Source organism: Microcebus murinus, chromosome 9, assembly GCF_040939455.1.
Source record: "Microcebus murinus isolate Inina chromosome 9, M.murinus_Inina_mat1.0, whole genome shotgun sequence".
Classification (NCBI taxonomy): domain Eukaryota; kingdom Metazoa; phylum Chordata; class Mammalia; order Primates; family Cheirogaleidae; genus Microcebus; species Microcebus murinus.
This window is the reverse complement of record NC_134112.1, coordinates 35,777,511-35,790,999: the sequence shown is the minus strand read 5'-3', so window position 1 is coordinate 35,790,999 and position 13,489 is coordinate 35,777,511. Positions and strand designations below refer to the sequence as shown.

At 33.3% G+C, this 13,489-nt stretch overlaps 1 protein-coding gene across 5 annotated transcripts in view; it reads right to left on the bottom strand.

Moving 5' to 3' along the window:
* Nucleotides 1–13,489, bottom strand: part of DGKB (diacylglycerol kinase beta) — a 660,304-nt gene that overhangs the window by 466,230 nt on the left and 180,585 nt on the right. For all 5 annotated transcript variants that reach the window (XM_012741949.3, XM_012741953.3, XM_012741952.3 and 2 more), the window contains 2 exons: nt 5,781–5,830; nt 2,502–2,576 (listed from right to left, as the gene is read on the bottom strand). In XM_012741949.3, the coding sequence (XP_012597403.1) occupies nt 2,502–2,576; nt 5,781–5,830 (125 nt within the window). The remainder of the gene's footprint in view (nt 1–2,501; nt 2,577–5,780; nt 5,831–13,489) is intronic.

Sequence of the window (13,489 nt, the reverse complement as noted above, 5' to 3'; positions counted from 1 at the left end):
ATTAGAACAAAGATGTGAAAGGGTGCAATAAAGGAAATATTTAATTTGTTGGTAGAAGTATTATTTGCCTAAACACTTCTGTGCTTAGTTAGTGGGTGTCCTTCCTCAGGAAGTATCATATTTGAAAATCAGATTATTTTCCTTCATAGCAGCAAACTGATCTACAGATACTGGGAAGAAAAAACGTTTTGGAATAAAAATGATGCTGGTATAATTACTTAATTATTCTCAAAATAAAAGATAGGAGAAATTATTTAGAATCTGGCAACATGGCATAAGATCTGGTTAAATTGCACTGCCTCTTGAGAGCATGTGATGAATTAGTAGAAATGACTAAATGAGAAAAGAAGTTAAACACAGTGCATTTGGTTCAGATGGCTGATGCTCTCATTTTTGTACCTAATCAATCTAATGTTACAGCCTGTGTTAATTTGATAAAAACTCCTTCCAAGGACATCTCAGTCTTGCCTACTAACTAGGGTCAACCTCAAATGTTCACATTTCCTTACTCATATACGCAAATCTATTGGGAATCTGCACATTTGTTTGCAATGAGGAGAGCTATTGAAGCATTAGGCAAGACAAGGCAGTTCCCATGACAGCAGACCCAATGCACAGAGCCGGACTTTTATCTTGACTTTCTACTATTTCTACTACTTAGAACAGTGGCAGACTTATTAGTAACATACATGCCAAAAACTGCTTTTTTTTTTTTTTTTTTTTGAGACAGAGTCTTGCTCTGTTGCCGGGGCTAGACGTCAGCCTAGCTCACAGCAACCTCAAACTCCTGGGCTCAAGCAATCCTTCTGCCTCAGCCTTCTGAGTAGCTGGGACTACAGGCATGTACCACCATGCCTGGCTAAATTTTTTATATATTTTTAGTTGGCCAATTTATTTCTTTCTATTTTTTTTATTAGAGACGGGGTCTCGCCGTTGCTCAGGCTGGTTTTGAACTCCTGACCTTGAGTGATCTGTCCGCCTCAGCCTCCCAGAGTGCTAGGATTACAGGCGTGAGCCACTGTGCCCAGCCTGCTATAGTTTATTATAGTATATTCTCCAGTACAGAATTTGACAAATACAGTAGGTATTTATCTTAGCTGCTCTCAGCCACCAACTGTCCCCTTCCTCAGAGCTTTCTGATCTCCTTCTTCTCAAATCTATACCCCGCCCACACACACATCAAAAACAATTTTTGTGAAGAAGAAAGAGCTAGTGCCCACTTCTATTTTGAAACCTGATAGGAAAAAAATCACTCCCCCTTCCCTCCAGTGAGAACAAGCAGGCCTGATTAGTAGATGAATAATTTCCCCAGGTAGACAAAGAGTTTAGGATAAGAGAAAGCTGTTTTAGATTAACGTTGCCAAAAAGGACAATAGAACTAATAAGAAAGTCCCTGGATTTCAGTGAAAATAGTACTAAAGTGAATCAAGCAGTAAATTAAATACATGTTACCATCTACTTTATTATTCCATATACAACTGCAACCTGTCAATGACATCTACCACTCACTACGAGTGGAGCATGTGCAATTCCATATTAAGAAAAAAATCAGTTGAGTCAAAACTGGAAATATTCTAATCCAAATAGGAAAAGCACCCTCGTTCATACATGACTTGTGCTTTGCTGGCTTTCATTTACAAAGACAGGGAAATGCTATCAGTCATTGCATCACACAATCATGGCATTATGCTGTTTACTGCATACATGTGGACAGTGGTTTAAAAAATAGGCTTCTAGAATTCATATAAAATGCAAACTACTTAAACAAAATTGATTTGTATTTGCTTTATCATGTACACTTTACTAAACATAGTAGGTTTCAAAAGAAATTAAAGTTGATAGTGCTTATCAACTCTCCTTAAAATATTACTTGTGGCCAAAGTTAAAGTTTCTAATCAGGTATGTTTTAATATACATTTTAATAATGTTGGAATTTTTATATTAATCTATTTAAAACAATGAGTCTCCATGGTCTTATAAGCATTGTTAGATACCATTTCTTTAAACAATTTGGTTAAAAATTTGTGGCTTGACCTTTAACTAGCTGAAGAGCTTTGGGTAACTAATTTTAGCATAGTTGGGTCTCAGTTTACTAATCTGCAAAAGAAGAAAAGAGTGTACCTCAGAGAATTGCAATCATTGAATAACACTTACACACAGGATAACAGAATGGATTGTGTATAGAGAACTATCATCATCTTCTTTTATGGCATGACATGATCTTGGCAATGTCTATCAGCAGCTTCTATTTATCCACATGTATGTAAGATCACCTTTCAAAATATTAATAATTTCCAGGAAGAAGAAAGCAAAAGTTACTTCTAAGAGCTTCAGAATACCACATATACCTTATTATCTTATTCAGAATCCAGTTTGACTTCTGGTTAGAAATAGTGACTTAGAGTTATCAAAATTCAAAATCCAATGAAAGTATTAGTGTTCCAGACAAAAAAAAAAAAAGGTCTTCCAGAATTTAGTCAAGACTTAAATCATATACCTACTGGATTAAGTTCAGTGACATCCCATTCAAGGTACTCTGCAACATGCATCATCTGACTGATGATGTTTTCTAGCTCCTGGGGGAAAGGGGAGAGAGAATATTTGAGTACAAGACCTTAGTAAGTTCTTAATCTTTGAGAGGAATTGTTTTGTTCAACACATGGCTCAAAAAATTAAATGAGTTATATGATTGATTTTATATAATCCTATACATATATAAGATTATATGCATACACACACACACACACACACACACACACACACACACACACACACACACACACACACACACAGGTCTGACTATACAAAAAAGAGGAGCCTGAGCATAAATTCATTGTGTACTTTATTTAGAAATGTTCACCAGCAGAGGGCGCAAGTCTACCAAGAAAGATTTTCTACTGGAAAAAAAAAATTAGAAGAAAGCAGGAGCATATATATTTTTTCACATGATGTGACTTCTAAGTCACTGAATATCCTGACCCTTTGGCTTGAAAACAGATGGGGAAGTGTGGAAGGAAGCGTCTGAGGACAACTGAGAGGTTTATTTTTATTTTGATACACTGAGAACATACATTGACTGTTCTTGTCATTTATTGGATAATTTGTTCTGCTAGAAAAAAGTTCAGGGTCAAGCTTTGGAGGCTAAATAACTGCAGAGTTTATTTTGAGAGAGGATAGAATTTTAGTTTGAATCTTCACATTATTCTGCTCAAATATCAACTCTTTGAAGAACTGCTGGTTAATACATACGATTTAGCTAAGTAAATCATACCTATTTATTTAATATTTTAATTTTCCCTACCTAGCTCCAGAAAGGATTAAACATGGCTTTGTTAAATGCTTGTAATTTTAAATGTGGACATGACATAATTTAAAAAGTGATGTTTTATAGTATAATTTAAATTTAAAATATAAGAAGTATAAAAAATAAAGCTTAAAAGACATGTGAATCAAAAATTATTCCACTAAAATCTCTCTGATCTAATATATGTAGTCAATGTTCATGGAATGAGAAGAAAATATGATAAAAGAGGCTGACTTTTCGGCAGCCATGGGTCCCTCTAAGAAACTAATGAAAGCTATAGTGTCTCTCTGAGAAAAATATAATTATGAATATGTTCATTATGTAAGACAGATTGCCCCAGAAACAATACAAATATAAATGTATTTATTACAGATTAGAAAATTTTAAAACACAAATCCCTTGGAATTATATGCTAAAATGGTGTGTTCATGCGCACGTTACTAATCTCGCATCTATTCTATCTTTGCTTGTAAATGATTTGGAAGGGTTAAAATCTGTGGATATATTTTAATAACAGAAACTATTTGTGGTGGACTATTATGTAGGCATGTGACATTAGACAAGTCATTTAACCTCTCTAAGACTCAGTTTCCTCATCAGTAAAATGGATATTCTAACTTACCTAGTTCAGAGAATCATTGCAAAGATTAAACATGTTATTATGTAAAATGCATTTATCTTGTTTGGCATATTATAAATGATCAATAAACCTTAAGTATTACTATTAAACATAGTGATTGTTTTCCAAATTATCAATTTTCTTTCTGTTTTGTCCCCAAATGAGTAAACTGCTACACCTTTAAAGTAACAAGACAAATGACTTCAGAAGTTACAGTTTGAAATCTGACATTGAAGGAAAACTACTGGGGCAATAAAGAAAACTCTAGAAATTAAATCCAGATCTTTAAGTATAAAAAAAATGGCTAATTCACCGATAAATGAATCTATTTATCCCAACTCATTGTTTAATATTTTGTATATAGTTATAATTATTGCTAGTAATCTATCATATATGTTAACGAAAAATGGCCAGAGACTAAAAAAAGCATCTGACTGAATTTTCAAATCAGCTGTCAACTCATGACTAAAAGCCTAATGAAGAAACATTCTTTTAATTTAATTTAAAAGAAACATTAAATTAAAAAATCTGCATTAAAATATAATTTGCATTAGTGTAGTCATGAGGGCTACATAAGCATATTGAAATATCTAGAAGAAATCTAAATGCCTAGCTGTGAAATGGCACCAGAAAAGGAACAAATTTATTGTGTTGCTCAATATTTCTAAATGGAAAACTGAAGACTACTAGGCACTTAAAAATAATTTGAAAAATTACTGAGACTTAAATATAAGAAATCCCACAATCACAGCATCAATTCAGAGTGGTGGTCATTTCCTAGAGTAGGAATTATATATTTTTATCTCTCTCTGGAGAAGCTAATATACCATTATCCTACTCAATGTTTTATCATCATGTCTCCAACCTCATTGCATTGCTCGTAAAAGTCTATTTGAGCTCTGCCATAGGAAGGTCCATCAGATGATTAGAGAAACTCACTTATTAACAGACATAGTGTTTATTTCGGTCATTATTTAATATATCAAAATATTTATTTTTTAAATGCACCTGTGTACTTCAAAATTTCTAGAATATGACACTTATTCTTTTAATTCTTTAATATTCTTATATGTTCTTGATAGAGCAGAAAATAATATATTAAATAATATGCAAAATATGTTACCAACAAATTAAAATAGATTATTAGATGGAACTTAAAATGGACTTTCATATGATGTACTGATTTATGCACTAGAACTAAGAATCTACTTTGTACTCCTCTGAGAGCTAGCAATGATTTCAATATATTACAAATAAACATTTAATTATTACTTTCAGTTCATCAGAGATGATATTTTTCTTTTGTTGTTTTTATGACTAAAACTATAGAGTGTAATCTGCATATAAAATTAGATGATATATTTTAAAAAGGGAAGTTTTTCAAAGAAATCTATAAATATATTTCAACAGCATGTATGAGTAACAATACTTTAAGTGGGAAAATAATGAGATCATTAAATTGACTTTATAATTTCTTTAAATGCTACTTGTATTCTCAATATTTTCTTTAGTGTCAAATCTCAATCATAGTTTTTCTTTCTAGATCAATGGTCTCAACTTTTTCTTATGTTTTATTCAGAAATGGTTGGAGTCTTTCTTTTTTAATCTAAGATCAGCGCAGGGGGAAAAATTTATGTTTTTGTAGTAATACTATTCAACAGAACAATCGTAATCCCAACAGTTTCCTCAGATCACTCTCTTTCAAAAAGTCAAAAGATAAAAATGCTGTGTGAGTGCATGTAAATGATATTAAGTGTGCCTTCTGTGGTAATAGCTACAAATTTATTCATTGCATTTTTCAGAAAAAAAAAAAAAACTCTTTGAAATTTTTACAGAAAATTTGAAGAAAAAAATTACCGAGCTGTCCAGGAAGCCATTCCCATCCGTGTCATAAAGGCGAAACATAACTAGAATAAAAGAGGTGTTGAAAAAAAGATTATAGGCGAGTAAGATCAATGTTAGTTTAAAACATAGTCTTTAAAATTTAATTTCTGTTGTAAACAAATACTAAATTCCTCCCCTGCTCCAAGCAAATAATTTGTGGAATTATTTTTCAAGCTAAATTGAAAAGGAATTAATAAGTACACCGGATATCAGATATAAAGTCTATCAAATTTGGTTATCTAGAAAACACTAAAAAGTACTATTGTTGGTTGAAACTCTTTATTACAAAATCATTAAGTGTAAACTCAAAAAGATGAGAAGTTGAAATATTCATGGTCTGTATATTAAAAGGGTGGAGTGAATAAGGAAAAACAACTGATTCGGAATTTTAGAAATCAATTATAATTTCCAGTCCACCATCCATTATGATGTGAGCTTAGTCAAACACTGTTTTCTTATCTGTGAGGGCAGAATAATCAGCCTACCATTAGGACACACATTTGCTGTGAAGGTTAAGTGGGGTGATACACACAGATGCATATCAGAAACCATAGATCACATTACAAATGTAAGCCATTGTTATGACTGATTCTCAACGCCATATGGGAGAGGAAGGAGGATTGCAAATTAAGGGATTCTTTCTGATGGAGGATGCCATCAGAGAGAAAAACTCATTATAACCATAGCTATAATGGTTTATTTGTTTAAATCTGAGGTAGAGCTTCATAGTGTAACTGATCTTTGAACTAATCAAGTAAGGAAGAAGAGAATGTTGGCTCTCTGTTAGTGGGCTCAGGAAAGCAGATGACAGAGGTCCCTGTTGGACCTGAGGGCTCCCTTGTATAATTCACACACTCCTAGGAGGCTGTGGAAGACACTGCAGGTGTCATTTTGAGAAGAACAGAGAAGAATGGCACAGCTGTAAAAATAGAAGAGGGGAAGTGAGGGTTTGTGTGGGGTTTGTATAATTTCCTGGAGAATTTTGATATCTGTGGTCTATAGTATTAATAAAGATGTCGATAACTAAGATGAATAAGTATGTGATGACCTTGAATGTATATCTGTAACTAATTACTATTTTCATATTTAATAGTAATTGCATTTCACCCATTCTAAGATGTCATCATAAGTTCCAAAATTTGTCTCTATATCACTAAAAAGAAAAAGAATTTACCAATTTAACTATGATGTTCTATTTCTAGCAAGATGCAAAAAGTGTTAGAGATGTTAAAATGTAAGAAAAAAAATGTCTACCTGTTGAATTAAGGGAAGTATTGTTAAGCCAGTAAAAGACTTAAATATGTTTATTTGCAAACCATAGTGATTATTCCCTCTCATATACCCAGAATCTACCCAGGGTACTAAGCATTTTAAGAGTTTCTAGTATAGCAGTAAATGGCAAAAATATCTTTGTAAGTAGCAAGAATTAACAGACCACTCAGAGAAAGGATTAACTACCAGGAACAAGGAAAAGACTTACAAAAACCCATCCACAGCCCAGTCCAATACTTAATTTAGTCATTGTTCCAGGAGTGATAGCCTCGAATACTTGTTCTCTGCCTCTCCCAGGGTTTCTGTGTGCTCCCCAATATCACTTAAAAATAATAACCAACTTTATTATGAATAAAGGGTTAAAAAGGAAACTTGTTTCTCTAACTCTCCCAGTGATACTGTGTACTTAACATTGGTTTGAAAAGTGAATTTATTATTGAAATATTATACTTTTATGCTTGAGTGAACATTTGCCAGTTGGTTACAGATCAATAGAAGGAAGTCTGGGCCATAGCATATATTGCCAAGCAAATATCAACAATGATTTTACCTAACTTGTCCCTCAACAGCAGTCTGGGAGAGTTTAAGTCACTCCACTTCCTCACCAAATGTTGAGTATTGCCTGTTGTCTAATTTAGGCAATGCTGGTGGAGGTATAGTGGTATGTCACTGAGGTTCTAATTTGACTTCCCCGGATTACTAGTGAGATTGAGCTAATTTCATATGTCTATTGGCTAGTTAAATGTTCTCTTCTGTGAAGTGACTGTTAAAGTCTCTTGCCCAATTTTCCATAGAATTGTTTGTCCTTTGTCCTTTTTTTGAGATAGAGTCTCCTTCTGTCACCCAGGCTTGAGTGCCGTGGCGTCAGCCTACCTCATAGTAACCTCAGACTCCTGGATTCATGCCTCAGCCTCCTGCCTCAGCCTCCCGAATAGCTGGGACTAAGGCATGCACCACAACTGCTGGCTATTTTTTTTTTTTTTTTTAATGTTCAGTAGAGACGGGATCTCACTCTTGCTCAGGCTGGTCTCAAACTCCTGACCTCGAGTGATCCTCCTGCCTAGGCCTCCCAGAATGCTAGGATTACAGGCATTAGCCACACAGCACCCCAGCCTGTTTGTCCATTTTTTATTGATTCAAAGAAGTTCTGCATATATTTTGTATTTAGGCCCTTTTGGGGTTATGTGTTGCAAATACACCTTCCCACTCTATGTTTTGACTTTTCCCTCTGTTAGTATAATCTTTGGATGAATCAAAGATCATAATTTTAATAAAAGACTAATTCATCAAACTTTTTCTTTGCATAATTCCTTTATGTACAATTTTTATGTTCTATATAAAAATCTTAGCCTTCACCAATATCTTGAAAATTGTATCCTTTTGTATCTCCTAGAAACAGTAATTCTGGAATTGAATTATGGGTATGGTTTGAGGTGGGGGTCATTTTAAGTTTTTTCCATATATATATAACAGATTTTTTTGAGAATTAAATGAATATTTTCTTACATAAATTCCTTCACATTTATTAGTTTGCATGCTTTTTAAGTGGCATAAATAAAAGTAAGTTAAAAATTCTTGACCCTTGGCCACTTCACTTCTTGGATTTGCTTGGTGACTTTTGATTACCACCACAATCAACAAATCCTTTCAAAAAAAGGTAATGTGAATAAATTAACAAAGCAGAGAAGGGGAGGAACTTTATAAGCAAAAGTAAAGGTCCAGTCCATGAAATAAGACTAGGAACATAAAAAGATCAAGCTGAGAACAAAATGGATTCCCTGTGAAGTTCCCTCTGAAGTAAGCAAAAATTCTTTACAAGGTGTGAAAGATATCCCAGATGTGGAATGAAATACAAAAGAGAAAAGAAAAGAAGGTGGAAAATAGGGAAAAGGAAGAAAAAATAATAATTCAAAGTTCTGTCTTGGGGGTTCAACATCCACATAATATTAGTTTCAGAAAGATATAAAGGAGCAAGGTAATTCTCAATGAAAAGATTTAAGAACAAATGTTTCTGAACCAGAATTTATGGTGGAAAATTTGAGAATTGATTAATTATAGAACTAGAGAAAAGTAATCAAGTAAAAAAAAAGGAAATTGGTTTTATTTTTCATTGAAAATAAAAATGGTTTGGCTTGGTACGCCTATAAAACTTTTCCCTTTTAAAATGATATTTATGAATAATGATAAAGTTAATACTTAGTCTTTAGATTTTATAATGAGATTATTTCTTCCTAATATTTGTTTAATATTTAAAAGTAAGTCAAGTCCCAAGGTCAAGTGAATCATTGAATGAATAGATCTTATTTTTAAAACCAACATAAGCATATAGATGTTTAGGTTCAAAAGTAAAATAAACCCAGGGTTAAAATCATTTTGTCAACATGATAGCTTCCAAATATGGGTACCTGCTACAAAGTTACAAGCTAGTTTAACCCACTTTTTTTCTATTTTTATGCTCATGTAATTTCACTTTATATAGAAACAATTATGTGCCCACACATGTATTTAGTTAAAAGATCAGAGCAAAGACATATTATGCAAGATAAAGGTAATTTTTTATATGTAAAATTTTTTCTATGCCAAAAGATTTCAAGTTTCTGTCTATCTATTCTCCCATTGAATATTCTACTCCGCTTACTGTGGTGTTTTTGCGCTTGCCAGAATGTTATTAATATGAAATATTAATACAGAATTTGTTACTAAACACTAGAAAGTATATATTTTTAAAAGCATTTAAACTAGAATTTCTTTAATTCACAATTTTTTACTGTTTTATGTATTTCAATAACTACTTAATGAACTTTAAAAGCACGGGTGAAAAAAATTAGTTGCTTAGACTGTCTGACATCATTGTAATGGAGTAATACTTTCTCTCTTTTTCCTCAAGAGAAACAACAAATACAACAACAAAGACAGCTTTTCAAAATAAAAAGAGCTCTACACAGTATGTCAGAAATCACAGGTTTTAGTCACAGCTAGATAAACTAGTAGACTAATAAATAACTACCCTTTCTGGGCTTTCCTTTTTTTTTTTCTTTATTGATCAACTATAGGTAAGTTGACTAGATGAACTTCAAGGTCTCCTCAATGTTAAATTTCAATGGTTCTAAGGTTAATACTATACATAGCAGTTACTTTAGCATATCGGTTACTCTTCATTATCTGCATGTCCATTATCTACTTTCTAAATATTTTCCTGTTGATTTCTCTTCAGTGATATGTTTTCAAACAATGTAAGATAATTTAAAAATTATTTTAAGTCGTTAGTAACTTGAGAGACACTAATCTAAAGAGGAATACCATGCATTTTAACATCAACGTATAAATAAATCTAATATTTGATGTCTTAAGTAATTCATACTATTTTTTATCTTCTCAAGCACCCATTGACTTTAACACAGTTTCATTTAGCTGTTATTTATTGAGCATCTATGTATGAACCACACACGCAGGTATTAGGTTACAGGACGGGCAGTTACACAGAGTGCAGGGGTACGAAGGAGAGTAAAGTAAATCTGATCAGGAGATGGCAAGAGGACTCCTGATATAGGAAAGGCCAAGTGTAGACTTCACTGAGTCAAATATACCCTGGGAAGAAATCACCCCAGCAAATACACATTATAAGTGAAAGCACGAAGGTAGAAAAGTTCAGGGTTTGTCTAATGATTGAAAAGCTGCCCCATGTGACTGGGACACCATTTGTGCATGTGTATGCAGGTTAAAGCCAGATGCAAGACTGGCAAAGTAGGTCTTGGAGGTCTAACAGTTTATTGATGCTCAGTTAAGGATTTAAACTGTCTGTATTATATCAGGAACCATCAAATGGACCCTCTTTCACTCTGAATCAGAAAAGAAACAGGAAAAAATTGGTATAGTAGTTGACAAGGTTTTAGGTAAGATGGGAGGAAGTTATAAGAATTCATACTATATGAGTGAGATGAAAATCAAATAAGTAGGTGTTTGAAAAAAGAAAGCATCTGGATTAACTTTTATCTAGAAAACAGAAGTTGAGAGAAACACTGTTCACTGAAGGCCAACTGAGGTTTTGAGTAGATCTATAATCCATAGAATTATATTTTTATTTCAGTAAATTTTTGCTACTCAGTATATATGAGTAAATAAATTGGATGCCTGAAACTAACTGTGTAAAAATAATTGGCATCATATATCATGGATTATGGGATCAGTTTAAATTTGAATGCATGGGCAGCCAAAAGTCAGCAGGAAAATTCAAGAGGAAGTGAAGTGGCCAAGGGTGAAGAATTTTTGACTTATCTTTATTTATGTCACTTAAAAAATTTATGTGAACTAATAAATGTGAAGGAATTTATGTAAGCAAATATTAGTTCATCTAATCCTCATAGCTATCCTATGAGATAGACACTATTTTATCATCCCAATTTTACATTTGAGGAAACTGAGTCCTTAAGAGGTTTTTTTTTTAAAATGTACCCAGATCACTCAGATAATTGTCAACTTAGCCTTTGTACTCAATCAGTATAAATCGAGACTCAATGTTCTTAAATACTATGTATGCTATATTTACATTAAGAGAGTAAGAAGTTAAGTGACTATAGTCTGTGATCAAAGTGAAATTCTAGAGCTTAAAGTTTTAGAATAAGAGCAATTCTTGAAAGTTACAAAGCTTGGAGTATTGTAACAGAAGTGAGGAGCTATAAAAAAATGGAGGTGAAGTCACAGAATTTGAAGAATGAAGAAAACTAAAAGAGAATGAATGACTCTTCATAGAGTACTGTGGTGGGTTTAGGGTTAGGAAAGCAAATCAGCCCCGATATCATGTCTTCATCCATCCACTGGGATGGTTGGTAACTGATAGCAGAAAGGAGAGAGAAAATGAAATCTCCTCAACCCTAAAGTCACGTGCATGTACCCATGTAAAAGCACGCATCCCAGATTACCTGGAAGCAGGGTAAGAAACACCTTCTACCTGATACAGCCTCAGGGTAGCCAAGGTTCTCTCAGAGAGGAATTAGGATTGGGTTAAGGAAATCGAATTTGAAGAAATGGCTTATAGATTAAGTTCTCACTTAACATTTTTGAGAGGTTCTTGGAAACTGCGACTTTAAACAAAACAACATACAGCAGATCCTCAAATAACGTCCTTTCCCCTTAATGTCATTTTGTTATAATGTTGATGAGGAAAAAATAAATTGGTTTTGTTAGACATCATTTCACTTTAAGTCACAGTTTCCAAGAACCTACTGACAACATTAAGTGAGGACTTACTGTAATCAGTGGAAAATTCAGGAACATTTATTTGTGAGTTTTTTCCTCCGGAGGATCAGCTTTATAGTGAACATGTGTAAACACCTGGCAGAAAAGACAGATGAGGAGATAGAAAGTGATGAGAAGCACTAAATAAATAGATTTATAAAATATTGTTTTGGGAGGAAAAGTATTACTTTTATCAACATTGATGACAATGTAATTATTTGATCTTATTAGTAAAAGAATCTAAGCAAATACTGACACTGTGTATGTGATTTTACTGAACAGAAGGAATTGCATAAGCCAGTGCTTCTCAAAAATGTGGTCTCTGGGCCTACAGCATCAGCATCACCTGAAAACATGTTATAAATAAATGCACAGCCCTGCTGAATCAGATACAGTCGAGATGGGTCCCAGCAGGCTGTGTGTTCATGAGCCTGGCAGGCAATTCTGCACTGTGATAAAGTTTGAAAACATCCGACTTAGACCAATGCCTATGTATTCCTGTCAGCTTAGCTACCTGGTTCAGCTAATCCAAATTCAACATTCACCTGAAAAAGTTAATTTAACGTGCTTGATCACATCTATTTCTGTGTTAATTGTAAGTGCCTTTTCTTCTTTTCATTCTTAAGTTTTTATATCGCTTAACAAGTTATAACCCTTTTGGAACTAAGTATATGGTAAACTAACCACCATTAAATGTTTTTTAAAGTCTTACTGAGAAATATTTTTTTAAAAGCACTGTAACTGTAAAAGAATACATAAAATGTTAGAAATTTGTAAATCTGCAGCTGTAGAAGGGTAAAAAATAAATGGTAAATTGCTAAGAAAGTGGGTGAGGGGAATGGATTTTGATTTAATTCATATGGAAAAGGGCCAAGCTTTGGCATTCCAAAAGAAAAAGAAACAAACAAACAAACAAACAAAAAAACTTCTGATGGTTTTGATGTTTAGCCAGGCTAAGAACCACCAAATTAGAGGGTGGTAGAGAAGAGACCTAGAGCATCCTTTACTTTGAAGAATGTGGTGAAAATCATAGTAAAAATTCCAGCCCAAAACAAGTGTGCCTATAAGCGTCTGAAGAAATGATTAAGCAAAAAGGAAAACACAACTGAATCTCGTGTAAGCTTGAAAAAGAGCAGGGAAACTCCAAAAAAGAACAGAGGGAAGGGGGTTGATAA